Source organism: Solea solea, chromosome 10 (genome assembly GCF_958295425.1).
Source record: "Solea solea chromosome 10, fSolSol10.1, whole genome shotgun sequence".
NCBI lineage: Eukaryota > Metazoa > Chordata > Actinopteri > Pleuronectiformes > Soleidae > Solea > Solea solea.
This window is the reverse complement of record NC_081143.1, coordinates 3,876,209-3,903,921: the sequence shown is the minus strand read 5'-3', so window position 1 is coordinate 3,903,921 and position 27,713 is coordinate 3,876,209. Positions and strand designations below refer to the sequence as shown.

Sequence of the window (27,713 nt, the reverse complement as noted above, 5' to 3'; positions counted from 1 at the left end):
AGTTGTTTGCATTTCCTCTAATTCATCTTGTATAGATATCTTTGTTATTAAGCTGTCTGTGTAGCTCCAGCGCTTGCCACAAATTACAAATCAAATCTAGATAGATAGATAGATAGATAGATAGATAGATAGATCAACAATTACAAAATCCCACTGAAATGAAACCCCACCCTTTTCACTCTTCCTCACTTCCTCCCACCCACATTCACTCATTTCTCAAACTAAACGGTTTTCCGATAAGTTTAATCCCCCATGTTCATATTTTTGTTTCTTGCTCATTCTCTGTGTCATTAGATTGTGAAATGTTCTCGCTTATCAACCGATGTTTTGAGGCACTCAGGGTTACTGGGGCCAGGGCGTGACATGATTTCATATGAGGAATATGGAACAGTTTTTATGACCTGGCTGAGATTTATCGCCAACCAGAAACAAATAACAGACTTAAGTCCGATAAAGCCACAGTTGCTGCAATGTTCTGTTGATCTTGGGTGGTTTTCAATGTTGTGAATAGAATCACAAGATCCTAGTTTTCTTTTTGAATATGTAAAGTAAATGCTTGGGTGTTTGTTTTTGTTTGTGTGCTAGTGTTTCAATACATCATGTGCCAGTAACATTAATACTATCCCTTTTTGTTTTAGAAATGGGTTATTTTTGATGATATTGTGTAAACAAATATACGATTCTAAAGATAAGACAGAAGATATCTTAGATAAGTCATGATCATAGTCGTCTTTCCTCCGTACTCTTTTGGCAACAGAGATGAGAAGAGACTTAGATGTATCAAATTCCCACCGTCCGAGCTGTTCACATCCTCTCCACTGACATTAGCAACCCTAAGGGCTCAGTTGCCAAGCAGGTCACAGTGTGCTTCAAATCACTCCCAGACGCCTCTTTTCTCACAGACGCAGATGGAAAACAAAGAGGGCCCCATTGACTTTCCAGACAAACCAGTATTATTATCATGGTGAAATAAAAGTCTTTCTTCACACCAGAGATGGAAAGTGATTTATTGATATAAGCAGCAGCACTAACACGAGGTTTGCTTGTTAAACCAATGACAACAAACACATGGGAATTTCATTTTCTATGGATTATTTATACATACCTTGTGTTTATGTTGATGAATAGTGGTAAAATAATACTGTACAAATATCACAGGATAACACAAGTGTACAAAAACACCCCAGTTAATGAAGTGCAACACACACACACACACCATCTCATTCAACGACACACAGGTTTACATGTCTTCACATATCAAACAGTATAAGGTTGTCTCTTAAATGATATTTAACGCCTGCAATTTGATGCAGTTACTTTTTTGTTGACTTGATACCACTCTGATTTCCGCAAGTTAAATAGAAAGCTAACGCCAGTTAGCTTAGCTTAGCTCACCCAGAAAATGAATACTCTCTAGTTTAAAAATGTCCGCCATATCAAACCCGTCTATAGTAAAATAGTAAAGTAAAAGTTTCTTAGAACTTCATTCTGTTATATTTCGTATTCTGCGCAAGAGCAAATTTGTGCATAACACAACTTTCCTGACTATTTGTCCTGCGGCTAACAGCTAATATTATTTTGAAAAGGTAGACCAGCCATTTTCAAGAGACATACTGTATGTTTGATAAATAAATAAACACCATTCTATACATACTATTTAAAAGATGCACATATAAACCTTATGTAAAGGGCTTTTTGCCAACCCCCATCTGACCCATCTGCGAGTCCCGACCCAGTCTCTGGGAATGAATAGGAATGGGAATTCCAAGTGCTACTTGGAAATGTTTAAACATATAATTAATTCTTAACTCTAATTGCTCAGGTTTTAGCTCTGTCAAATGCGCCGTTAAACAAATTCAAGGCCGACATTAGGTTAGTATGAATTGAAAATGTTCCTGGGAGTCACTTTTCTCCCATTATGATTGCCTCCGCCATATATCTCAGACCCAGATCAGACCTGGCTGCTGTTTGGTAACTTGATATTTAACATACGCACAAACACAAAAATAGGTTCCTCTTATCTAACTCTGGGTATGAAATTAAATAACCACGTATCCCAGAAAAAGTCAAACTGTTCCTTGAGTACCACTATTAAAACTCATCCACCTCTGTCATTACACAATAATATAATAAAGCCTGAATGAAATTATTACTGCAATACACTTTATAAAAGTGGACACTATACATAGTATATATTCCTTTGGGTATACATGCATATTTTTCCTATTGTTGACTATGTATAGTAAAATTCACAGTGCTGTAAAAAAAAGAGCTAATTTCTGTCCATTTTTAGTGAATGATGATATCAGACCTGTCATAACACATGACTTAATATTCATCATTTGCTTGATATATGAGCTATAAAAATACAGAGTTGTACCTCATCTGCTCTAAACCCCACAATCCTGCAGTTACTCGATTTTGTGCCAGCGCGCTTTCGCATTTTCCGACACACGTGAGTCAAACAAATCTTCCAACCTGAACAACCATACAGTAGTTGCCGGTAGGTCGTCATATGAGCTCCTCCTGCCACAGCAGCTTGACTTTTTATCCTCATTGTTACAACAACAAACATGTGGCTAAAGTTGAAATATCATGGAACAAAGAAACAATCCTGACTGATTGGTTTCACATGAGAAACAAACAACAGTCTCCTGTCACTGTCCGCTGCTTTTGTTTCTCCATCCTTCCAAAAGTCAACATTCAGGCTCATATGTTGCTTCAGTGGTCTCTTAGGAAGTGCGTGTGTTGACTGAAAAAGTACTTCACGATGTACTGTTTACATGTTAGGGTGAGCATTGGCTGCATTTTAAAAGCTTGCTGGGGATAGTGGAAAGCTCGGAAATGGTCCTCATGTGAGTGATCAGTTGCTGTCCTTCCTGATGCTGCGGTCGCTGCACAGGTTGTTGGGCTCGGGGCTTTTGCACTGGATACTGGTTCCGTTCATGGGTCCGATGCTGCTTATTTGGTTGTCAGAGTAACACCAGCAGCACAGACATGACTTGAAGAACATGTGAAGAGATTAAAAAAAAGGAGACAGTTTTTAAGTCTTTTTTTTGGTGGAAGTTACATGCTCTCTGCTCTCCTTTCCCCCCTTGTGTTTCAGAGAACTACGGTGGCTTTCAAATATCAGAAAGGATGAAAACACTCTTACAATTCTCTCCACTCTTCCACTCCCACTCGCTCTGTTGTTTCCTTCTTCTCCTATGTTGGTTTGTGAAGCCTTTCACCATTCATTCATTCATTGTAAGCTCCCGATTCAAAATGCGAAACACACATTAATTCGAGCTGCTGTTAAATCATGTCAGGTCACTTACAGGTTACTTTATGTACATATAAAATAATTATTCTAAGTCCACACAAACCATACATTTATTTTTATTTTTAAGTGATTATATCCTTACACAAACATATTCATCATTAATTTAATTTCGGCCAATCAATAAACGTCCCTCAATGTTTTACAATGGACCTTCAAACCAAGGAGGAACCGACAAATTAGTGGGTCAGATATGAGAATGCTATCAATCTGTTCAACATTGTGTGAGAAAGCAAAATACACATTACTTTTTTGCATCGCCATGTTATTTTTTAAACATAGCCATTTTTCTTTTGCTCCCACCTCCCTCCCTCCCTCCCTCCCTCCCTCCCTCCCTCCCTCCCTTCCACAGCTCCTTCGACGTGCAAACTTGAGACCTGGTTTATGTCCAACTCAGGTCCCTTTGACAGATATTTGCAGTCTGTGACCTCTGCTAACAAAGTGAATACATAAATCAGAGGGCTGATTTTACATGGAAGGTCATCATAACCTCTGAGTCATGGACAAAAGCCTGAGTTCATTGTTTTTCTTTTCTGGCCAGACTAAATCCACCTTATTAACTGTGTGTGTGTGTGTGTTTGTGATCAAAGACGATAAAAGAAAATGTTCCATTATATTTATATTATTTAAAAATGACCAGAAAGAGAAGTCCACTGTTGACCGACGTAGAACGACAGTCCCCAGTTAGAACGTGTGTGTGTGTGTGTGTTTTAGAGGGAAGCACCATACCTTGAAGCAGTTTTTGAACTTCTTGCTCACAATGTAGAGGACAATAGGGTTTATGCAGGAGTTGATTGTAGCGAGGTTGATACCGAGGTAATCCAGGACCAACAGGAAACTAAAAAAAACAGAAAACAGAAAAAAGGCTCATTACTCTTACTCTTTACTTTATTTACCCACTGTGTGGAGCTTTGTTTCACTCACCTGAGTAGCTCACAGCGCATCTTGTCATTCTGGTAGTAAACCATTTTCTTGAGGATTCTGCTCAGGTGCAGTGGGAACCAGCAGAGGGCAAAGATGAGGACAAGGCAGAAGACAGCTTTGGCCACTTCCCTCCTCTGGAAACACAAATAAAAGACAAACAAGTTTGCATTACAGACACTTTCATTCATTACACGTTTATATCATTTTCTTGGACTAAACACTTGATGCAATAAGGTGTGCTGGTATGCAGAGCTTGTTTAGATGTATTGTTTTACCTGTTTGAGGTGCTCACTGAGTGCTATCCGAAGGCTGCCGTTCCTGTGGTTGAGCATCTCGCTTGTCATCAGAGTGTAAAAGATGGCAGTGCAGGCAAGTGGCACACAAAAGTAGAAGCCAAACAGCCACCAGTCCTTTGCATCCCTGTAGAACTACAGAGATGAGCACAAGTGACACAGTGAGTTTCATTTAAACTGACACAAATGCACAAAAGACAGTGAAACCAAGTAGTTCTGTTAAAAGAAAGAAATTAGGCTTTTCAGTCCACAACCCTCCATTCACCTCCACCACCTGCCTGGTCATACATTAGGCCTAAATACACTCTTGTGTTAATTTCCTGTAATTGCCAAGCTGTCTCAAATGGCTCATTCTCAGATATCTCAGAGATAGGTATACCCTGGACAGTTCGCCAGTCCATCGCAGGGCAACACAACCATCCACTCACACCTCAATTTAGAGTGTCCAATTTACCTAATCCCATATTGTGTGTTTTTGGACTGTGGGAGGAAACTGGAGAACCTGGAGAAACCCACGATATTTATATTAAGAGGGACAAAATTTGAAATTACAGGAATAATCCTAGAATATTTGCTGTTGTAATTGAACCTCACCCAGACATAAACCACTTCCAGATGAGCCTTGTACTCGTGTGCCATCCAACAATGTGAATACTTCACATGTCCTGTCCTGAGTCAGAAAACAAACTGGATTTAATTGCACTTGTTGTGTAAAATGGGGTTTTCTGTTTGTAGGAAAAAAAAGAAGCCAAGTATTCTCCTAATGGGCAACTTCAAAACCACACAACTTGACTTATTACACAACTGCAGTTGTACAGGAAAAACAAAATACGTTGTCAGACTGACTCACTTTTAAGTCTGAATGTGATAAAAACAAAAGAAATGCAGAGGGAAAAGTGGAAAAAATGTGTTTTGAGTTATAATATCATAAAACACTGTAAATACCGAGAGAACCATCAGTCCTTTTTATTTATGACAACTATATCTAAGACGGAGCGCACCAGTTTCGTTCATATGGTATAGGTACACACGTGGTTCATCTTGAGGGCTCAGATTTCAGGCAAATAATTGCCCTTTGCCTGTTATCAATTATCCAATCCTAGGATGTTACAAAAGCCCTGGCAGTCACTGGGAGAATGAGGAGAAACTCTCTTCTCTTTTTTACTGTCAAATCTCATCTCCAGCCTTCAAGAATGACCTTGGATAGGTGAACACAACCTAAACAATCACCCTATCAGATAATATTTAATGATTATAAAAATATTACATTTTGCACTCATGCCCTGCATAGAAAACGTTCATGTGACTGACTTCACTGTCATAGTAATGCTCTAACAATAGCACCCCTCCCCCACCACCACCAAAATAGCACATCATTGTGTCAAGTGGCCATTAAAAACACTTACTAACTCAGAACAAACAACGCTGGCCTTTACGAAGATGGAAATCTTATGCTGAACTGGCACTTTCACTGTAAGTGCTGCTCATGCAGGTGGGTTTCCTATCTCATTACTCCTGTGATGTTTTGTCTCTATTACTTTATTTAACATCATCTACCGTGACACAGTGTAGTGTACAGCACATTGTGGCCTGAATGCAAGCAAAACAACAGGAAAAGAACGCACATGCCCCAAAAATGTTGAAAAGTCAAAATAAAAAAAAAACAGCGTACCATCATGAAGTCAGTTTTGGGGTTGAGCATACAGGTGCGTATGGTTTGGTTGTTGTAGTTGAAGGTGATAATGTCGAAGCCAATAGCCTCCGGTACTGCCAGGATGAGTGACAGCACCCAAATAGACAAAATTTCAATGACGGTAAACAGAGGAACACCCACTCCCTGCACTCTGCTCCAGGATGCAACGGCCCTGTACCTGTGACACAGGAGGACAGAATAATAAAAACAATAATGTAAAACATATGGAGTACAAATATTAACATTGACATACAACATCGTTTTTGCAAATGTACCCGTCGTGGGACAAATAAAGGATAAGATTTTCTTAAATTATAAAATTATACTGTAAGTTTAGAGAATATTGAGTTAATTACAGAGGTGGAAAGTAATGAATTACATTTACTCGCGTTGCTGTAACTGAGTAGGATTTTTGTGTACTTGTACTTTTGTAAGTGTAACTTTTTAAATTTGTAATTTTACTTTTACTTAAGTATGTTTTTTTTGGAAGTACTGTACAGTGCTATGTTTTAAACAGAGTAAAAAAATGATGAGGACAGGTGAATGATGAGGACAGGTGAATGACATGGAGAGGTGAATGATGAGGACAGGTGAATGACATTGACAGGTGAATGACGAGGACAGGTGAATGATGAGGACAGGTGAATGACGAGGACAGGTGAATGATGAAGACAGGTGAATGACGAGGACAAGTGAATGACAAGGACAGGTGAATGACGAGGACTGGTGAATGACAAGTATAGTCAATTCATGTGAGATTTGTGATTTTGTGTCACAACACAAGAAAGAACCCCAACCGTGTAACTAAGTAACTTTTACTCAGAGTAAATTTTAAACAAGCTACTTTTTTTTTTTTTACGTTAACTTTAGTTAATTTTTAGACCAGAACTTTTACTTGTACTTAAATAAAATGTTATCAAAATAATGGAACTTTTACTTGAGTAGAATATTTCAGTACTCGTTCCACCTCTGGTTAAATATTACATTGTGTTCCAGGGATACAAATAAGAAGATTTAGAGCTGTTGGTACAAAATACAATAGATAATTACCATTGATAAACGGATAAAAAAAAAAAAAAAATGTCATTCATTAATTTTCAGCCCCTTTTCTCATCTGAAATAGAAATCAGTAAAGTCATAGTCTTCTTCTTCTCTTCTCTGTATACAAGGCAGCACACCAAACACACCAAACTGCTCTGTCAGCAAACAATATCAAAATCTTAAGAATTAATGAAGAGAGATGATCAATTGTTTATTTTAATATCTAATATTTATATTTTTGTGAAGCCTCCAAACAGACTGGCCCGTGTTGGCAGAGGGGTCTGTCTGTGTTGGCTTGTGTTTCCCACGCACTAAATATTTGTTTGCTTGTTTGTTTCTGTAATGGAAACCACTTGTCAAAATGTTTTAGTAAAATCCCGCATCAAGATTTTATGGGCAAAAACAATATATTTTTCATGACACATTTGAATTTCCCTGTTGAACAACACGGTGGCATTTATATTTTACTAAGTGGTAATGTATCCACCCTTTTCTCTTCCCACCAACATTGAAAAGTTACAAAAGTACTTTCATGATACACACTGACAGAGATATGCTCCACATTTCCTGGAAACAAACGGAGAGAGCATCTGTACAGCTGTACAGCTCTGCAGTCTTCCCCTTTTCTCCTAATCGAGGTCATTAATCATCGCTGCCTGAACCTTGAAGACTCTTCAGTGCATACAGGGGAACCTCTTATCTCTATAAAGTTGTGTCTAGAACATAAAGTGAGATGATACTGAGCTCCAGCACTTCACCATGATTATTTATTCATTAAGGAATTTCTATTAAGGTGCTATTAAAAAATAACTTGCCAGTAAACTTCCTATCAAGCTTTTGGATATTAAGCCCATCGCCTATACTGTATGTCTATATGTTCCTTATATCCAGTGCCTATATCATACACTCAATTTTAGTTCCACTAACAGTAGTTCCATTAACATTACTTTAATAACATATACTGTAATAAAGAAAACAAGTAGATTGAAGCTTCTCAGTGAACATATACATGGCTAGTATTGAACTTGTGGAGTTTTTTAACAATGTTTTTCTCCCTCTTCCTGCCACGACACTGGATTTAAATATCACAATATTCATTTTCGAGGGCTTTTTAATGAAAACGAACACGACATTAGATGAAAACATTTGTGACTCTCCTGAGCTCAGTAAAAGAATTGGACGAGTTGCCAAGGCTAGTTGGCTAAACGAGATGTGTTTAACTTTCCTCCCAGTACCTCGACTGTCTCCATTTGTGTAATCATATCTGCTTTTTTAACTGTGAAAAAATAAACATGCTGGCCTCATAAAAACTTTGGCGTAAAGTCGCCTTTTTTGTGAGAATGAAAAATACCTAATTTAACACCACAATAGAAACCCCATTAAAATGTATAATTTTTTTTGCTGTTGCGTCACATTCCAGCATCATCATTTAAATGCTGCTCATGGGAGAAGGTGTGAACACTGACCTGTCCACGCTGAGGGCGCACAGATTGAGGACAGTGATGCCCACAGAGGCTTTCTGCAGGAAGGGCACCAGCTTACACAGACACAGGCCAAAAACGCTGTCGTCAAATGGCCAGCGTGACGCCAGGAGCTGGTGGAAAAACAACAGCAACGGACATATTATAAAATCAACACCAGCAGCATCACAAATCTCAGTGGGATTAAGCAAAGCAGAGTTTATTTCTCTAGCACAGATAGAGATCACAAAGTGCTTCCCAGCAATTAAAAGGTGCACATAAAACAAGATTATGGCAAAGTGGACATTTAGCATTCAACTTTCATCACATCTTCTGCATAAATACTGTACAATTCTTTATTAAATCACTATTGCTCTGTGTGATACTGACTAAATGTTGACTATTGTAAAATCTGAGTGTGTTAAGGCAGGGTTACTGCAGATTATAGCACTTCAGAGATGTCGCAACATCATCTTAACGTCACCCAGACTTTAGTCTGACACAAACTGTACGGAGCTCATCATCTGAAAAGACTTTGAATAACTTCTGCTGAATGTTTCCTGCAAACATAAAATGTCTTAAAACATGCAACTGAGTCACCAAGCTGTCACTGGGCCATGAGAGCAGAGGTCCTTCATCAGAGTGGCCTTGGCAACTCTCCAACAAAGGATACAACCTGCGTAGAACATGTGTCCCTGAGCCGAACCCAAAGGAAGACCTTCATGGTGCTTCACGGCCTTATAATGTTTACTTGCGCAGTTTCCCAGGAGGTCAGAAGAGGATCTAACGTCATTGTTTTTAGAGTATAAGTAGCTGATTATTTTTGGAAACACTGCTGTAGCCCTGAGGAAGTGGAGGACTGGAGGCTTCAGTGCTTTGAGCAGTGTGGACGTGGCCCTTTCCTTGTTTGTGCGCAAACTGTTTCTCCAGTAAAAAAAATGTTGTTTCCTCTCCGTACATCTGTAGCCCAGACTTCAAAGCCATTGTGCCAAGTCCGACGTTAATTTTAACCAGGTGGCTTTATGTCACATGATGCACTCAAACTACCTATCAGTGCTGATTATAATATGAATCATGACACTGTTTAAAACAATAAATCAACCCAATGAGACTAATGTCTCATCATTAAACCTTTCACATTTGAAAGGCAACATCCACAGTCCAAAAGTCAACAGACGAGGCATCAAATATCAAAACAAAACTTTCCTGACTGTGTTCAAGTCTTTTCATAAAATAATTAAACTATCTTTGTGCAAAGGTTTTCCATTACGATATCGTTACCTACAATACTTGCAACTTTTTTATTTGTTTGGTTGATGAAGATTACTGATGCAACTTTAATGACTGAATCAAAAACTTCTCACTCACGTGATTTATGACTTGGAGTTTTTCTTTTGATAATAAAGTCTCAAGATAAGAGTCAGTGACGAATGTCTCAGGTCAGCACGAGGCCACTGACATGTATGACTGACTACAGGCTGATTCCTCTGTTTATTTAAGACAGCTGTCTCCCGGCTCCTCTCATCACTAATCTGCCCACACGACGAAAATAACGCTCTCTGACTGATTACACTTTCACATCCATGTGCACATTCACAACCTCTGCCCTGTTTTCCCGTCTGTGATACTCTACATCCATTGTTGCTGCAGGTCAACACGAACAAGACACCTGTCACTCAGCATCATGACTATGAAATTAAGGCTAAAGCCACAGTGTTTAACTTCTGTTGTTCTTGTTGATGTTATTAATCTGCCTCTTTTTGGTCTTATTTTAATCCTGTTTAGCTGTTAAATGAACATGTTTTTTGAGCTGTAATATTCACTTATGAAACCTTCCTTGGATGCGTCTTTGTGTTTTCAGTCATAGTCCAACCTGTCTGCCGCTGTCCTTGTTTTACAATCGACAGTATTGCTGTTGCCTTCATCTGTCTTGACATTAAAAAATAAATCACTTCCTGTGTGCAGCGCGAGAATGTTGCCAGGCAACACGAGACCTAAACACTGCTATACTGACATAGAGCAGGACTATTCAGTTGGGCCGCATTTTCAAACCAAGAAATCTAGCTGGGCCAGACATTTTCTGCAGCCAGTGAGCAGCAGGTGAAGACCAATATAAAATGTACGTAAAAAAAAATAAGAGAACGATCAATAAAATTATTCTGGTCATACCTGTCCTTCGCACACCTCAAAGTGCGTAAAAAAACTGTACAGTAGTGGCTGTAACGTTACTAACTACTAAAAAAAGAAACTTGTTTGTCATCTCAGGTGCATCTCAAAGTGCTTAAAATCAAAAAAGTTGCACAATATTAGCATTTGTTTGTCTTTGAAATAAGATAAACACATGTCACATATATGCGACCCACAAATATCTCAAAGTGCCTTTAACAGTATACAAAAAAACTGAATCTTTGAGGGACAGTGAAAAGTGTTTCTCTAGTTATTTCTTTTGGAACCACAGGCTGGGCCACTAAGAAGCTGGTTATGGGCCATGTGTGGCCCACGGGCTGCCATTTGAACAGCCTGGACGTAGAGCATCGTGTTGGTGCCGATAGGACTAATCAAGTTAGGCACCGCAGTTTGAAGACTCTCCACTAAACACACACAACAGATGAACAGAGGTAATAAAAAAAAAAAATAAAAATCCTACCTTGTACACATTGATTGGTATATCGATGAAAATGTAGATGAGGTCACCCAGTGCCAGGCTGGCGATCAGGGCATTGGGCCCGTTCCTCATGCACTTATGTCGGTATATGATCCTCAGCAGCGTGGCGTTGCCAATAAGGCCGACCGCAAACACCACAATAGAGATTGTGGTGTTGATGTACTTAAAATAGTCCTTAATAGTAGTCCTTTGCACACACATCGGGGGTGGCACTGGCCTCTTTACAACACTTTCGTTTGCAGATCCAGATCCAACAGCCTGTGAATCAGCCCCTGGGGCCTGCAGGTGGGGGCCGGGCCTAGTGTTTGGACTGATGGTGCTGTAGGTACCCACAGACTGGAGGGTGGAGCGGACGAGAAAGCCCGGGTCCTTCTCGGCTGGAGCTCTGTTTATCTGGCACATTCCGCTGGCTGCCATACAGACCATTAGCACCAACACATGTACAGCTGCGGTGCCCATTATGAAACACACTCGGCGCTTTGATTTCACTGATTGAAATACTGTCCCAATATATCACTGCGGAGGAAAGGAAACACAGGTAACAATTATTTTTCCGGAAAATACAGCAAAATCCTGCAACTTCCAGCTCTTCATTTTGTCTTCATTTAAATTTATACAAAGTGACGTGTGTTATGTCCGTTTTAAAGAGGTTTGATCGCATTACTGCACCTTTCAAAAGCTGTGACAGACTTTATCACGTCTTCAAGACTTCAAAAAGGTTTTACCTTGGCAGCACAGATGGGAGATGCCAGGACCAGTTACAGTCTGACAGTCAGGATGAGGCATCAGCAGAGAGCAAAGGGCATCTCATTTGCTCTTAGCCTTTCCTGGAAGAAGCAGCGCTCGCTTATGTCTTTCTATCAATAACGTTGCAGCTGAACAGCGAGGCTTTGTGTGTGCTTTTTTTGTGCTGTTTGGACAACGAGTCCCATCTGTGGGTGTGCAACTAAAAAGCTTGGTTCTTTTCCGTTTTTTCCCCCCTCTGTTTCTAATTTAGAAAAGGTTGAAACACATGGTCACAAAAAGAAGAGCCTTTGAAACCATGCTGCAATTTGCAATTCAGAATTAAGATTGAAATAAATACACACTTTGGCTCCCTACTGAACTCTTATGACTTTATAAATATATTCACCTTTACTGACTCTAAACAACAAACATCAAACTTTCTGGTCAAAAATCTTAAGAGTCACCCATTCCACAAAACTCCCGGTAAAGAACAGATAAAGTTTCAAACTGTCAGATCGATGGTGAAGCCCTTTTAATCATGTCACAGCACAGGCAACTCTTATAGCCCAGAGTTCTTCCTGTTCAAAGTCCCAGCTGTCACCAAGTACACAAAGAACTATTTAGCAGCCAGCCCTTCAAGTAGCATCACAGTTTAGCATCAGCATGACACTGCTGGGATCTGTGACAGCACACAAACTGATCTATCCATAAATAATAAATACGTTTTGGTTTTCACCTACCGCTTCTAAAATGTCTGCCTGGCCCCCTTGGAAACTGTCAGGCAAACTTTCGGCTGAAGCCCCCAGACATCTGTATCACATCACATGAGTAATTAACGCACTATCAAAGCCGTACGGTATCCCACTTGGTTTGAGCAATGCACCCGTCTGCTGTGAGGTGCCTTCGCATTATGGCTCAGAGTTTCCTGTTGAGAGTTTGCAGTATGTCTGAGTGTGTGAGGCTGTGTGTATCTCTACATGTGTGTGTGTGTGTGTGTGTGTCAGAGCACCAGTGAGACACTTTGACTGGGTGGGATAGTAAATCTCCACCTCCCTTTGGTAACAGACTGGGCCCCCTTTAGAAACATCACCCCCCCCACCCTCTCTCTCTCAGAGGCACCGCCTGCTGACAGTCATCTCTAAGGCACAGCAGCACACACACATACATATACACACATGTACACTTAGATACACACACAGGGGCATCTGGGAGCCCCACAAATCTCCCACTCACCTCAAGGCCCTCGTATTCTCTCTTTCAGTCCCTTTTCTGACTCACATTGTGAGAGAGTATACATTTGTATATACATTACATTCAAGTGTTTCCTCACACGAACAGCAGCAGAGATTTGACTGGAGGGAGAAACGACATGAGGCAGTCAGTGTCCATGTTGTTATGATAGGTCTCTTTTTACTTGAGTGTGTGTGTGTGGGGGGGGGGGAAGCAGGAGCTAACATCAGCCAGTCTTTGCTTTTACAGACTAACCACTGTGTGGGTGGTCGAACTGCATCGCACTTTCTTCCTCTTGCACCACATAAACTTCAGGACGATCACTGTGCTTAATTAGTTGAGGAAAATGTGATCAAATCATTACAATAGAAACCCTGTAAAATCCAATAAAAGAGCTTTCCTCTGCACCCATAACACATCCAAACAGACAGCGCTCCATACACTTGGCTGAGGGGAGAGAAGGCAGGTCAGTGCTTCTGCATCAGTGTCCATTAAGGATTCCAATATGGACCGTGAATCATGATGTGCACTAAGAGCAGGAAGAAGGCGAGGATCAAAGTCACCACCATCAGCCTTTCCCACTGCCAAAGAGCTGACACAGCATGTGCTTAAAGGGGAAAACCACTAAATTAAATAAGTCGTATATTCTATTCCTGGTACGTCTGGCAGTGTTTAGGATATTTGTTAAAAAACAACAACTTTGCTTCTAAATACAACAAACAAATAAAAAGGGTTATATAATGATATTTCCATACCACCTTTCATACAAGGATGCAAACACAACAATAAAACACAATACAGGGTGGAATGAAAAGGAAAGTCTATAGTCAAAAAGTCAAAACTCTGTTTTAACTTTGAAATGAACTAAAAATGCAAATCAAACTCAACACAGGGTGGAATAAAAAAGTATAAAAATATCTAGTGAGCTGACTTCCCTGATCTGATCAGGGAAGTCAGAAGTCCCTGATCTATCTAAAGGTAGTGTGTTCCAAACCTTAGGGGCGTAAGTAAGCATAGAGCAAATAAGCATACTTCAATAAAGTTAAAGTGGAACAAGCACATTTATGTAACTCACCTAAACTGTTTTCTCTTTGCAAACGCTGAAGGAAATTCAACTTCATCCTTTATTTGTGAAAATGTAATACAGTAATGCAAAAATAGATTTAGATATATAAAAAAAACCCATTTCATTTGATTCCATTCAAGACACTAAAAGAGAAATGTTGGTCAACAAAATACAAATCTACATTAGTGTGTGTGATGCACTGAATACATCATGTCATTTGTCAATAATATACATCATTATAAACTTTTATGTTTCTTCCCAGAAAGTAGCAGCTCATCTGCAGGTACTTTTCCTACAGTCAAATGTGACTAAATTGGGTAATGCCAATATTTACAGCCGTTTAAAATTAAAGGGATCATGTTGTCTTTAATTGTAGTCATGAATATAACATGGCTTCTGAATTACTTATGGTCAGCAGTGGCGAATATTTAATTTATTGGAACGCGATCTGCTGATGGCATGTGATTTTCTTACCGCTAGGTTTTTTTTTTTCCAAAGTCCCTTGATTGTTGGCGGCTTCTGTGACATTTTAACTTTTGAGGGGGGGTAGTAGAGCCTTTGTTAGTAAATCCATTAATATATAAATGATGAAACCTTTACCTGCTCCCAGTTGCTTTGGCTTTCATGTTGTTGTTGTGTTGTTGTTTGGATCGTAATCAGGTATTAATGCCATTCTGTCTGAACTCAAAGATGGCAGGCTGCCTGGTAATTCATATGCTTGTTCTCTGATGGCATCTGTCGAAGTGTGCTCTCTGCATATTGGTACATACCCTATGGGAAATTTCAATCCAGCCCCAGACTGAGTGGGATGTAAGCAATTTCTTAACTGGGACACTTGCGTAAAAAACTGAAAGAACACAGAGGGAGAGGAAAAAAAAAACAGGGAGAAAGAAAGAAGATGGAGAGAAAGGGAGGGAGAAAATAAGTTTGAGGCCAATTCTACTGTGACAAGTGGTGACAGGAGTGAAGCGGGTTCAGTAGACTGCCTGGTTTTATTATTTTGGGACATATGGTTCAGACAAACAAGAAAAAGTTGCAGCATGTGAGGAAAAAGAAATGTGAACAGTGATGGCGGGATTTTCTAATAGCCCGGTGAGTGCGAGCGTTTGCCTTCATCTGACATTAATCAAAATAATCTTAACAGCGATATTTAATTAGAAGGAGGGAAACTTAGAGCAGTGATGCTTACAACTGATGAAATGAGCCTGTGGTGAAGTCTGTAATCCTGTGAAGAATATGATTGTAGTTCATTTTCATTAACTATGACCTTGAGCTATCTGGAAGTGTAACCTTAATTGTAAATGGCAGATATATATTTTTTTAAATCAAGTTTAGTAGAAACTGCTAATTTGGGGGTGCTGGAGCTCTGACGTGATGTGTATTTGGATTATAAAACATAAAGCATGAAGCACTGTCAAATGGTTTGCAGTTACAATGTCCCAGAATATTTTCTCATGTCATTAATAATCATTGTAGCACTCGACTTACTGAGATAAACATTTTTGACTCAAAAGAAAAATATTACATTACATTTTTGTTTGAAAGCTCATAATTGATTAAGTATCAACGGGAAAACAGGGAGTTAAGATTGCTCATGCCGTGATGAGCGTCTTGAGACTTCACTTCACAGTCTCACGCCAATAGGGTCAGCCGCATTAACGTGTATTGTGTGGCCGTTGACTTCCCCGCTTCCTTTCTGAGAGCTGCAGTCATGGTCCTTACGATTCCCAAACGCAGCCACTTCCAGAGGGTGACTCAGACTTACCGGCATCAGTGGACTAAAGTGATATCAGGGAGGAGTTAAGGCTGAGCATACTCTAAATGAGGGGGGGGAGGGTGTGATTGCCAGTTTTATCATCATAAATAGAGGGAAGATTTTGTAAGAACCTGCTGTCGTGTAGATGTAAGTTAATGGGTTAGATTTATAGAGTTTGGAAAAGTAAAATATGTCTTCAAAAGGTTTCCTAAATACCAATGTTCTCCTGTCTCCATCCCTTACATTACTCAGAGTACAGGGCCGTTTCTAGCTTTGTAGGGGCCCAATAAAAAAATGCTGTTTGGGGGCCCCTAGTTTGCCAAACTACAATGGAGAGATTCTTAACCCTTTAGATCAGGGTTTCTCAGTCCTGGTCCTCGGGGACCCACTGCCCTGCATGTTTTAGGTGTTTCCCTGCTCCAACACACCTTGTCAGCTCATCAGCAAACACTTCAGAAGCCTGATAACGATCCATTTATTTGAATCAGGTGTGTTGGAGAAAGGAAACATCTAAAACATGCAGGGCAGTGGGTCCCTGAGTCAGGATTGAGAAACACTGCTTTAGATGATCGTCGAAGATGACACAATCTATTACACTCCACGAGCAAAACAGGCTGCAGTCGTGTTAACATCTCATATTAAAATTTACAAAATCATTGCCATCGTACCTGTCTGTGGGACGTCACTCACTGCGAGATAGTGCAGTCCAACGATTCTGATGAATACATGAGACAGCTACAAATAAAGACAAGTCATTTTAATTCTCCATCTTCTTTGCTGTCTCTTTTTAACAAAACAAGAGTTGCTGGACTGCAGTCAGCAGGTATGTTCCACACATACTCACACTGTAAGTGTGCATGTGTTTCATTAAAAATCTATTTTAATGAAGTCTAATGAGTCTAATGATTCAGTTACACCAAAAACAACAGCTTTACAAGTCACTAGTTTGTGTGTTTGTGTCGTGTGTAAAGTCACGGCAGTTTCACGCAGCCGCGCTATGACGACTCCGTCCACGTTGACGAGGTACTATATTGTAATGGAAAAACATACCAAACCGTACCAGTGGAACTGAATCGTGCCCTGCCAAGGCGAGCTGTGCTGGAACTGTATAGTGGAAAAGTGTATATGACCTGGGGCCTACTGTAGAACTAGCTGTATGACACTAAGTCACACTGAGAGACACACACTCATGTGTTGCAGTATGTTGTACAGCAGCTATGGCATTAACTGTAAAGTGAGACAATAGGCTTAATGCAAAAATCCCTATTGCTTAGATATACTTTCAAAATGTTTGCCATGACACACAACACTTGTAAGTGTCCATATGCTTAACACAAAGCTCTTACACGACAGGGTAACTCATAGTGGAGTCAGTTACAGCCGAGACACATTCCTGCATACAATCTGGCTCCTGTCAGACATAACCTAAATGTGCTGATAAATGCAAGAGCTTTAGTCCATCACACTTCTGCTTTCCCCTATCAGAAAGCCCATGAGTGCATGTCTGGGTAATCATTTTTAACTCTATGTCTATAAGGCAGGCAGACAGGTCTGTTTTGAAACACAACAATCTGTTGTTGGATACTTTATGCTGTGGCCTTTTTTCTTTTTTAATATGCATGTGTTTGAAATAAGCATAAGCATCTAACGAGTGTGAAGTTGTTGTGTTCAAAGCCTCATCAGTGGACAAACCTCTCGGGCAGTGATCGGCACTTTGTGGTTTTCACTCGGCGTAGGCCAACTTGGAAAACATCTGTGGACAATTAGAAAGTGGCATGCTACTTATAAATACAGCTGTGAGGACCAAGTGACCAAAGCTGAGGATAACAAACCGGAGTCACAAGAAGACTGATGGAGGCTCTTCACTGAACTTCCAGATGTCGTTCGGTTTAAACTTGTTTTCCCGATATGGATCTGTTATCAGACAACAGCTTTAAATGGATAGCACATTGTGACCACATCCATCAGCCTGAGATTCACAAAAGATTATCTTTCTCACTACTAAATCACTGCCCATACATTTACATATACTGTGTATTATACCTCCCAATCTACCAACCAGTCTCCATACTTTTCCTGTAATTTTCCTGTAATCGGTTCCCAACTGTCCATCATATACAACTGATATTTCAACTGCACTAACCTCTTGTCTTGCCCTCCTGCTCACTCCAGAACACTTAATCCCTCCACTTATTTCCCCTGATCACAAGCGATTTTGCTTTCTGTTTTGTTGCAGGGCACCGGGCCATGTGGACATTCTGAAGGAGATACTTTTCATTCTATGAATTCTTCATGTTTTAAAGTTGATCACATGAAAAAAAAAACCTGACCACACGCAGAAGACAAGGTGTCTGACGGCCACACCAAGGTTATTATAGTGAACGAGAACTAACAAAATAACCAAAACTAAAATTGAAAAATAATAATATATCATATTATTATTAATATAATATAATATAAAGTTGAGGAGAATATTAAAACCCCCTCTAAAACCACCAGTAACATTAATGCATCAGTAACAGTGTTTAAAAAGTGAACATCACGCCATACCATAAAAACAGAGTGGATTAGGATTAAATTATACTTCAGAGTTGTGTGAGTGAAGGACAATGTTCATTTAAATAAATGAATGAATGACTGTGGATAATGTGTAAAAGTGTTACACTATGAAGTCTGAATCAGTAAGTAAGATATAATAATGTGGATATACAGAAATAGCATGGAGTCCAGTGTGTACACAACCGTAATCAAGCTTCTATTTTTGTGTTGTGATGGGTTAACACTGAGGTTATTCAAACTAAGTCTATAATTAACATGTTTAAGGACATGCTTACAGTGAGGGCTGCACCTGTTAGTTAAAATACAGCCAGAGAGTGCATTCCTATGTTGAAGTTACACTGTTCTATTTGCAAGCTTATTGTATCGTACATTTGTAAGTCAAACACATTAACACCATTTCTTTATTCCATTTGGGATTTAAGGCCAATAAGATCTAATTTACATGACTTTTAACCTGGTTTTTGAGTAGAAATAAATAAAATCATTAATTATTCTGAATATAGTTAACGATCAGAGTGATCGCGTGTGTTGATAGATATTCACAGACTGGTATATGTTGGGTAAAGTTGAGTGAGGATGGTGTTTTTAAACCACTACACTGTGAAAATGAGCTGGTTTGACTGTTTATGAAGTATAATTTATCAGCCACCTCTGTTTTTCCACTTTTTAATCAACTTTATTCCAACTTATTACCTGACATAACAAAACATGTCAATATTAATTTCCAAAACATTAAAAAAAATGCTATTCCTGTGTTCTGTTTTCCTTATACCTTTAATGACATATTTGGATTCAAAGGATAATGGTGGAAATACTTGATATTTTTGAGTTTTGATGCAATGGAGAAAAATTATACAACTAACAGACACTATCCAATATGCAAAAAAAAAAAGTAAATTCTACTATCTCATTGGGTGACAGTAAAAACAGGCACTGGAGTTTATTGCGAGCCAATTGCAGGTGTGGCAAAAGTGATGAGAAAGCACTGACAGATGTAAAGAAAAGCACTGTTGCTTTTTGTCTTTTTCATGAGACTTGTTAACAACAACAATCATAATAATAAAAAAAATCAAGCCGATGGCTGTTCAACTACACATATTCATCACAATTTTGTTCTTACTGAAAACCGCTCAGAGGAAAACACAGACTGTGCTGTGTGTTTGTAAATATTTATTGACATCTTGTGTCACCATGTTGTCAAACAGCACTGCTTGTGTTGCAAACTGTGGTCATATGAGCTCCGTGCGCGGCGCATTACCTTCTCTGGTCACATTGTGTTTATCGCCTGTGTTGATTAACTTACCACAGTGATTTCCTGGTATCCTCCGGCCCTTCACACTGTATGACCTTCTGAGTTTTTTCTCCCAGAACACTGGGCCGCAACTCCCCCGACCTCATCGCTCTCTGTGGCATTTATGAGTAAGAGATAGAGAGAGGCAGTGTCAAAGGTGAGAGGGGAGAGGGGCTGACACACCATCTGGCAGTGATTATGTCTCTGATGAGAGAATGGAATATCATATGCGACGTAGTTAGAATGCGTATTTGTCTCTTTGTGTTCTGTCAATCAACAAAACAGCCCGTACTGCTGGATTTCATTCTGATCGTTTATAAAAGGGTGAGCTAACTTTTTACTCAACAAAAAGAAAGCTTGGATAAATGGATACATTTCACATTATGACTTCATAACACCTTTGATGCCCACATATGTGGATGAACCCGCTGATTAGCAGTGATGGCTGTGATTCATGGGATATGCATATTTAAGCACCACTCGAATCAGTTAGCCTCAAGCACTAAACTGACCTTTGACCTTTGTAATGAGTCCCTCATTCGGCCTTTGGGGTCAAAGGATGTTTGGAGGCCCACCTGTGTAGACAATTAAAATTACAGAGCTTGTTTTTAAACTGAAACATGACACTGAAAAGGACATTTTAACAGGCACAAGCAGCTGACAGTCAGAGTTAGTGTATGTATCACATTATATAGAGGTCTGGGTATCAAACGTCCACACATTTCAGGTGTCAGCCAAACTTTGGGCTTGGTATCAACGTCTGTATCACCAAATATCAAACATGTGTTCAATATAAAAGTTCAGCATCTAAGGTGTTAATCTCATCATCATTTATTATTTTTTAGTTAAAACAGATGTAATACAAATACTATCATTCAGCAATCACTTTCAAAGCCCAGGTATTGTTATTGACACTGTATTGGGAATGTTAAAAGGGCCACACAACGTTTTTTTTTTACTGATTTCCAGAGATAAATGTGTTATTCGACCATCAGACTCTGGATCTGAGATATATGTCTCATTCCCACTAACAGCAGAGGATGTTGGGATTGAAAAAAAATCTATAAAAAATCACTTCCTTCAAAGAAAATAAAAGCCCTACACCTAGTTTTATGAATAAAAGATCTAGAAAAAAAAAATCTAATAAATAAATTAAAAAAAACGGTCAAATTTAATCTGACTCTGTAATAGAAGGTGAATTAAACAAACACGGCAGCATCATAATGATTTTTTAGAGGTTTAGAAGTTTATTCTTCATATGACTAAGTGCTGGGAAAAATGGGTGAAACCACCCTACTAGCGCAAATAACATACTGTATAATGTGGCAATCATCTATTATATAGAAACACTTAAGGATAAATAAAATGTCATCACTGACTGGTGGTTGTCTCACATTTCACTTTCAGCTTCACTAACTTTAAACGTATAAATGCTTACTACCAAGTCAAGTCACTCCACTTTTATTTATATAGCTCATCATCGCAGTCACAGTTTGCCTTAAAGGGCTTTACAGTCTGTGTGAGACACCCCCTATCCTTAGACCCTTTAAAGGGATTTAGGGTTTAAAGGGATAGAACACCAATAATAATGTAGACTAATAAAATATACTGTATATACATATAAATATGTAAATGAAAAGTAGAGGAGTAGTGTGGAGTAGAATGTGTGGTGCATAGTATATTTTATGTTTGAATTACTCAGCTATTCTTATTATTTTTTGATAAAGACCATATAAAATTGTTATGGCAGACTATGAGCGCTGTGTCTGTTAGTCATCTGTGCTACCCGTGTTCTCCAGCTAGTTGCTAAGTGTCTTGTGCTTGTTGCAGGGAGCTCGCGGACAATGAGTTCATCAAACCTCCTGGAAGTGTTTTTGTTCACAACACTGATGAGAGCCAGAACCAAACCTGCAAAACTATGAGCTGTAAAATGGCTGTAGGCCCACAACCTGGCAACCCAAAATGATGCAACAATTTCTGAGTGATCTCTAACTCATTAATAGGTTACATTATATACTCGTGATATACAATTGTTGAACCAAAATGTTTTCCTCCTTCTTCCAGGCTGTGGTAGCAGAGTTTTTGAAGAGTTGGGCTTTTCTTTTTTTCTTGTCTTATCACTTAAGAAATCAAAGTGTCTGAGTACTGACCCGGCCTTTCACACTGACTGTTGTTTCCTGTGCTTGATGATCAGAGCAGAGGAAATGGGCACTGCCAGACATGCCAGGGCTGGGCCACCAAGAATCTCTCTGTATGTTTAGAGATACGGACCATTAACCACAGGCCCTGCTCTTAAAATCTTACGCTCATTTTGTTGCGTGGGTTTCTCTGAGAGGATTGTTGAGGTCACTGGGGTTGGTAAAGACTGATGAAGTAAAAAACTTTCTTCTGTGATGCAATGTTTTGAGAGAAAATACTCCAAAAAAACAAAACGTTTAGTACTATCAAAACAGGACTTAGGAGCATATTTATATGAAGGTATCTCTGTTTTCTGGTGATGACAGTTTAGCATGTAAATCTTAATGAGACGTCCTCAAAAAAGCCAACATGCTATAACATTCTGTTCAAAAGTCTGACTTGAGAGTTGTTTTACATTCCTCCGACGTCTATCCACGCAAAGATTAACACTAACACCAGCTAACGCATTGACGCTCAAACTGCCTGCAAAGGGATTTAATCTGGGAGAGGCTGAAAATATGAGTGGACAGCGTTATTATCATTATCATCATTTCCTGTGCGTGTTTACACTGAGCGTTCTTCTAGTGAACTGGCCTGCAGCGTGTGAAATTGTGATTATCAGAAATGTTAAAGACTTTTAAAATGGCACTTAACTTATATGGCTGTGCCAGGAAAAATATGGAGTGAAATAGACCATTTGCTCTTTATCTGGAGATGTTTCCACAAAGCTCCAGCATCAGATTCTTAAACAACAAAGCCATTGCTCCTGGACACAAAAAAAAAAGCAAACATATTTGCTTGTAATTATGTAAATCTGGTTTAAAAGCTTTTCAGTTAAGGACATCATGATTCTAAAAGATAGCTAGTGTTGAACAAAAACAAAAACAGAAAGTAAACTTTACAATAAAGAGATTAAAAGCAGAAATTTCAAGGAGCTAATGGTCGACTGAAGTATTCAAGTGCAAAAGTTGCACATAAAAAAGCATCGAAAATAAACTTACAATAAGAGACCTCAAACATAAAACAAAATAGTAATATGTCATATTAATTTGTACAACATATGCTCAGACCTACCACATACAATACTCATATTGTCTCTCCCCAACAAGAGTCGAATACACAAGTCGAATCTTCTTGTTCGCTACAAAGAATCGACTCTTGGGGCCAGCTCGTTCGCAGCCGACACATCACTAAATACAATACACACAAAAATCTGGAACATATCCAGCCTTATCATTTAACTCAATTATCATCACCGAATATTTGCATGATGTGAGACCCTTCATTAGCATTTAACAGTTTGATGGTATGGAAGATATAGAATTTCTGATCCGAGGTATTCAAAATAGAACTGTTTCGCCGATCTGCCGGGTATTGCCTACGAGCGGGTGCATGTGACGACGGGCTCGCAACTGCATGCGCGCAACAGCGAGCGCACGGCTCCGCAGCGCACGGCTCCGCAGCGCATCAACAGGTGATCACAATCGCACTCATTAGGAACGCACGGCAGAAACCCCGGAACAAAATAAGGAGTGAGCATTCAGTCAGTAGCTTGCAACGCAACAAACGGCAGCAGAAGAAACGGCAGCAGAAGAAACGAAAGCTGAATAACCACAGGAGTAAAACACGCATGGAAGCAGAAAGGATCAAGGAGGCTACCGGTAAGCTCGCAGCTCTTTTCCGGACAGAGATGGACTGATGTTGATGCGCTGTGCGCCTATTGTTTGTATAAAAAAGAAATAATTATGTTTATATTAAAATCGCCTGGATTGTTTTAATTTCGGTTAATGGTAATTGAAAATGTCATGATAAATATGTACAATAATCTTGGTTAAAATATAAAATGTCAGGTTGATTAAGGGCAGTGGTTCTAAAAAGTGGAACTAGTTTATTTAATTTATTTATACAGTATTTGCCTAATTTAAATGTTTGAATTAAATGTGGGAATATTCATTTGAATTGTTTATTTAAATACTGTACTTCAATAGAACTTTATTTATTTAATGAAATTGTTTTATTTTGTATGTTTAAAGGTTTTTCACCTACAACGACCACCACTTCGTTACTGGTCAATAAACTCAAGAAAGAGAGTGAAATCCTGAGTCTGGTCTATTTTCTTCCCTTATCAAGTGTGGGAAACCATGACGTTGAAATACACTTGCCAGTGAAAAACCGCCTGTGACCAGTGACCAGTGAAGACTCCACCTGCGGCCACTACCGAGAGGGAAAATACTCCACCTAGGGGCCTGGAGGATCGAGCCTGCTGTCTGTCAGCTGAAGGAAACAAAATGGCAAAGTCACTAGATGATCTGAAAGTGGAGAGGACCACAGCTAAGAGACTTTTCTCCCGTCTTGCTAACAGCATTACGAGGAACCACGCAGAGATGTCCATGGAGGAGTTAAAAGAAAACTTCAAGAAGCTCACATTGGAGAGCTCCAGAGTCATGGAGGCGAATGAAGAAATGGAGGCGGCCTACATAGCAGAGTCCGATGTAACTACTGCACAGGAGCTGAGCGACCCATTGAAAGCCGACCTGGAACAAACGGAGCAGCTTTGTGAGCAGAAGACGAAGGAAGTTAAACTCCTCATTCAAAAGACACTCTGGGATGTTTATGGAGAAAAAGAACTGTCCTTAGCTCTACATGTTGCCGAAGTTGAGTGCAAGAATGTCTCCTCCACCCAGCTAGATGTGACTTTGGAAGCATATGAGTTCATGCTGACTCACTTTGAAAAGTTGGTGCAGAAGGCAAAAGAAGCGCACCAAAACTGGAACCGCTGGGCTCCGTCTGCAGAGCAAAGAGACTTCAATGCCCGTCTAAGAGAGCTTGAGGTGCACCTTCCCCAGCTGGTGTCACGGAAGGCCGCCTTCATCAAAGCAGCAAAGATAAAAGTGGACACTGAAGAGGAACCCCCAGGCCGCCGTGCAGTTGCAGCAATAAAGCTAAAAGCAACAGCCCTACCGAAGTTTGCTGGCAACCAGCGAAGCTACTACAGATGGAGGCAAGAATGGGAGGCTCTACAGAAGCAAGGTGAACCGACTGGCTCCAAAGAAGTGAAGAAATTTCAACTGCTTGATAGCCTCGATGAGAAGATGACCAAAGATCTATGCCTGTCAACATACAACTCATCAGACGATATCTTCCAAATCCTGGAGAACCGGTTTGGGAATCAAGCCAACATCGCTCTCGAGATTGTTGAAGAGCTTCAAGCAACCCCGTCAGTCAGGAGTGGTCAGCCAAGAAAGGTCATAGAGCTCATCCAAACTGTGGAAAAAGCCCTTTATGATCTAAGTGAACTGGACAATGCAGATGCCATAAAGAACCCGATGGTGACCAAATCCATTGAGGGCAAGCTCCCAGAGACTTTAAAAAAAGACTGGCTCACCTATGCTGCTGTTGAAGGAAATGGTGTTAACCGCCACAACCGCTTTGACAAGCTTATCACGTATCTGAAATCACAGAAGTCCATATATGAACAATTAGATCAGTTAAAAGATGTCGTCGAACCCGCCAAGGAGAAGACCAAGTTCCTAAAGCACGCCAGAACAAAAGCTACCAAGTCCAGCAATGAAACAGTAGGCTGCATCATTTGTGGTGACCCAAAGCACAGAAAGAAATTATACTTCTGCAGAAAGTTTAGGACCAACCTCAAGCCATCGGAGAAGAGGGACGCAGCACAACAACTTGGTGCTTGCAAGCGATGCCTTGAAGTCCACAACGACGACTACTGCAAGAAAACAACTTACCTGTGTGGGAATTCTGAGTGCAAAGACCAACACCATTACCTTCTCTGTCCAGTTGCCAGATCCCAGCTCCAACGAACACCCAAATCAAGTCCAGTGAGAGCCGAGGGCAAAAGATACACAGAGACTCAAGAAAAGTTCCTCTCCAAACTTACACCAGAGCTGGCGCAGCAGTGTCAAGACGCCTTCTGCAATATAGCGTCCAGGGCATACAACTCCACTGCAGCAGAGCGAGGCCTTCTGGAGGAGAACTTCTTAAGCGAGTACCCAGTAATCCTAATGCTCCTCGACGTCACTGCCAACGATGGACAAAAGATCGGGACCCTCATTGACCTGGCATCAGACACGAACTACATAACACACAAAGCTGCGCGCAAGCTGAACCTGAGAAATGAAGACGTGACGCTGGTGGTTTACGGTGTTGGAGGGATGAAGGTGTCGGTCGCAACAAAGCGCTACCTCCTCAGGATACGTGTCAGCACACCAAGAGGGACCCTCAAGTCACATCAACTAATCTGCTATGGACTTGATACAATTGCTGAAGTTCACAGACATGTTCCAGCTGCCAAGTTGCAGAAAATCTTCCCAGATGTTGCTCTTCAAGACCTTGCAAGACCGAGGGAAATACAACTTCTGATCAGCCACAAAGAAGGGAAGCTGGTACCCCAGAAAGTTTGTTCTGTCGGTGACCTGGTGCTCTGGGACGGCCCGCTTGGCAAGACCGTTGGAGGCACGCACCCGGACCTCTTTGAAAAAGTCACCCTAATGGCCCATACGTCAAAGACGCACTTTGCAAGATCCATGAGAACTGCAGCAGTCAAATATACTGAATTCACCTTTAAGGATCCAGTCTCCTGTCAGTCTCCCAAACATCTGACCCAGTCCAATACAGCCACTAGCAGCAGAGACTTCCTGAAGTGGTGGAAATGGGAAAGCATTGGAGCCGCTTGTGAGCCGAGATGCGGAGGATGTCGTTGCGGAAATTGCCAACCCGGAGGGAAAGAAATGACGCTGGCGGAAGAAAGAGAGATGGAGATGGTGAGAGATGGCTTGACATACGTGAACGGAGACCATCACAGCTCTGAACCACACTGGCACACTAAGTATCCATGGACTGAAGATCCAGCATCTATACCGAACAATAAGAGAGCGGTCGAAGCCACATTCTACAGAATGGAGAAGCAGCTGGCGAAGGAACCAGAATGGAAGATGGCCTACGCTTCACAAGTCCATGAAATGCTGAATCGCAAAGCAGCAGTGAAGCTGTCCCAAGAAGTTCTGCAAAGCTGGACTGGGCCAGTGTGGTACATAAGTCACCTGGTCGCACCAAATCCACATTCAGTCTCCACCCCAGTGAGGCTAGTATGGAACAGCAGCCAGAAGTACAGAGGCCTGAGCTTGAACGATATGCTGATCAAAGGTCCCGACGTCCTGAATCCGATCAGAGGTGTCCTGCTGAGGTTCCGAACTGGTATCTTTGCTGCCCTTGGTGACATCCGCAAGATGTACAACTCTGTCTGGCTGGAGGAAAGAGAGGTCCACCTGCACCGGTTTCTGTGGCGTGACACTGAAGATGCTGAGATCGAAGATTTTGCCATAACAAGAGTCAACATTGGAGACAAGCCTGCTGGTTGTATAGCCCAAGTCGCCATGCGAGAGACCGCCAACTTGCCTTCGTTCAGCCATTTCAAAGAGGAGAAACGTGTGCTGGAGGAGGACGCCTATGTCGATGATCTTCTGACTTCTCACAATGACCTCAACCACCTGAA

At 40.4% G+C, this 27,713-nt stretch overlaps 1 protein-coding gene across 2 annotated transcripts; it reads right to left on the bottom strand.

Annotated features, from left to right (window-relative positions):
- Positions 1–992: 992 nt before the first annotated feature.
- On the bottom strand, positions 993–13,112 carry ednraa (endothelin receptor type Aa). Of its 2 annotated transcripts, none has more exons than XM_058641509.1 (8): positions 12,862–13,112; positions 11,378–11,911; positions 8,737–8,864; positions 6,209–6,407; positions 4,519–4,671; positions 4,244–4,377; positions 4,049–4,157; positions 993–3,001 (listed from the first exon to the last, which is right to left on the bottom strand). In XM_058641509.1, exons 2-8 carry the CDS (start codon positions 11,852–11,854, stop codon positions 2,864–2,866), a joined length of 1,338 nt encoding a protein of 445 aa, XP_058497492.1. In that variant the 5' UTR covers positions 11,855–11,911; positions 12,862–13,112; the 3' UTR covers positions 993–2,863. The 2 variants fall into 2 exon arrangements, with proteins under 2 accessions (XP_058497492.1, XP_058497493.1); XM_058641510.1 differs by lacking the exon at positions 12,862–13,112 and adding an exon at positions 12,121–12,139.
- Positions 13,113–27,713: the final 14,601 nt, after the last annotated feature.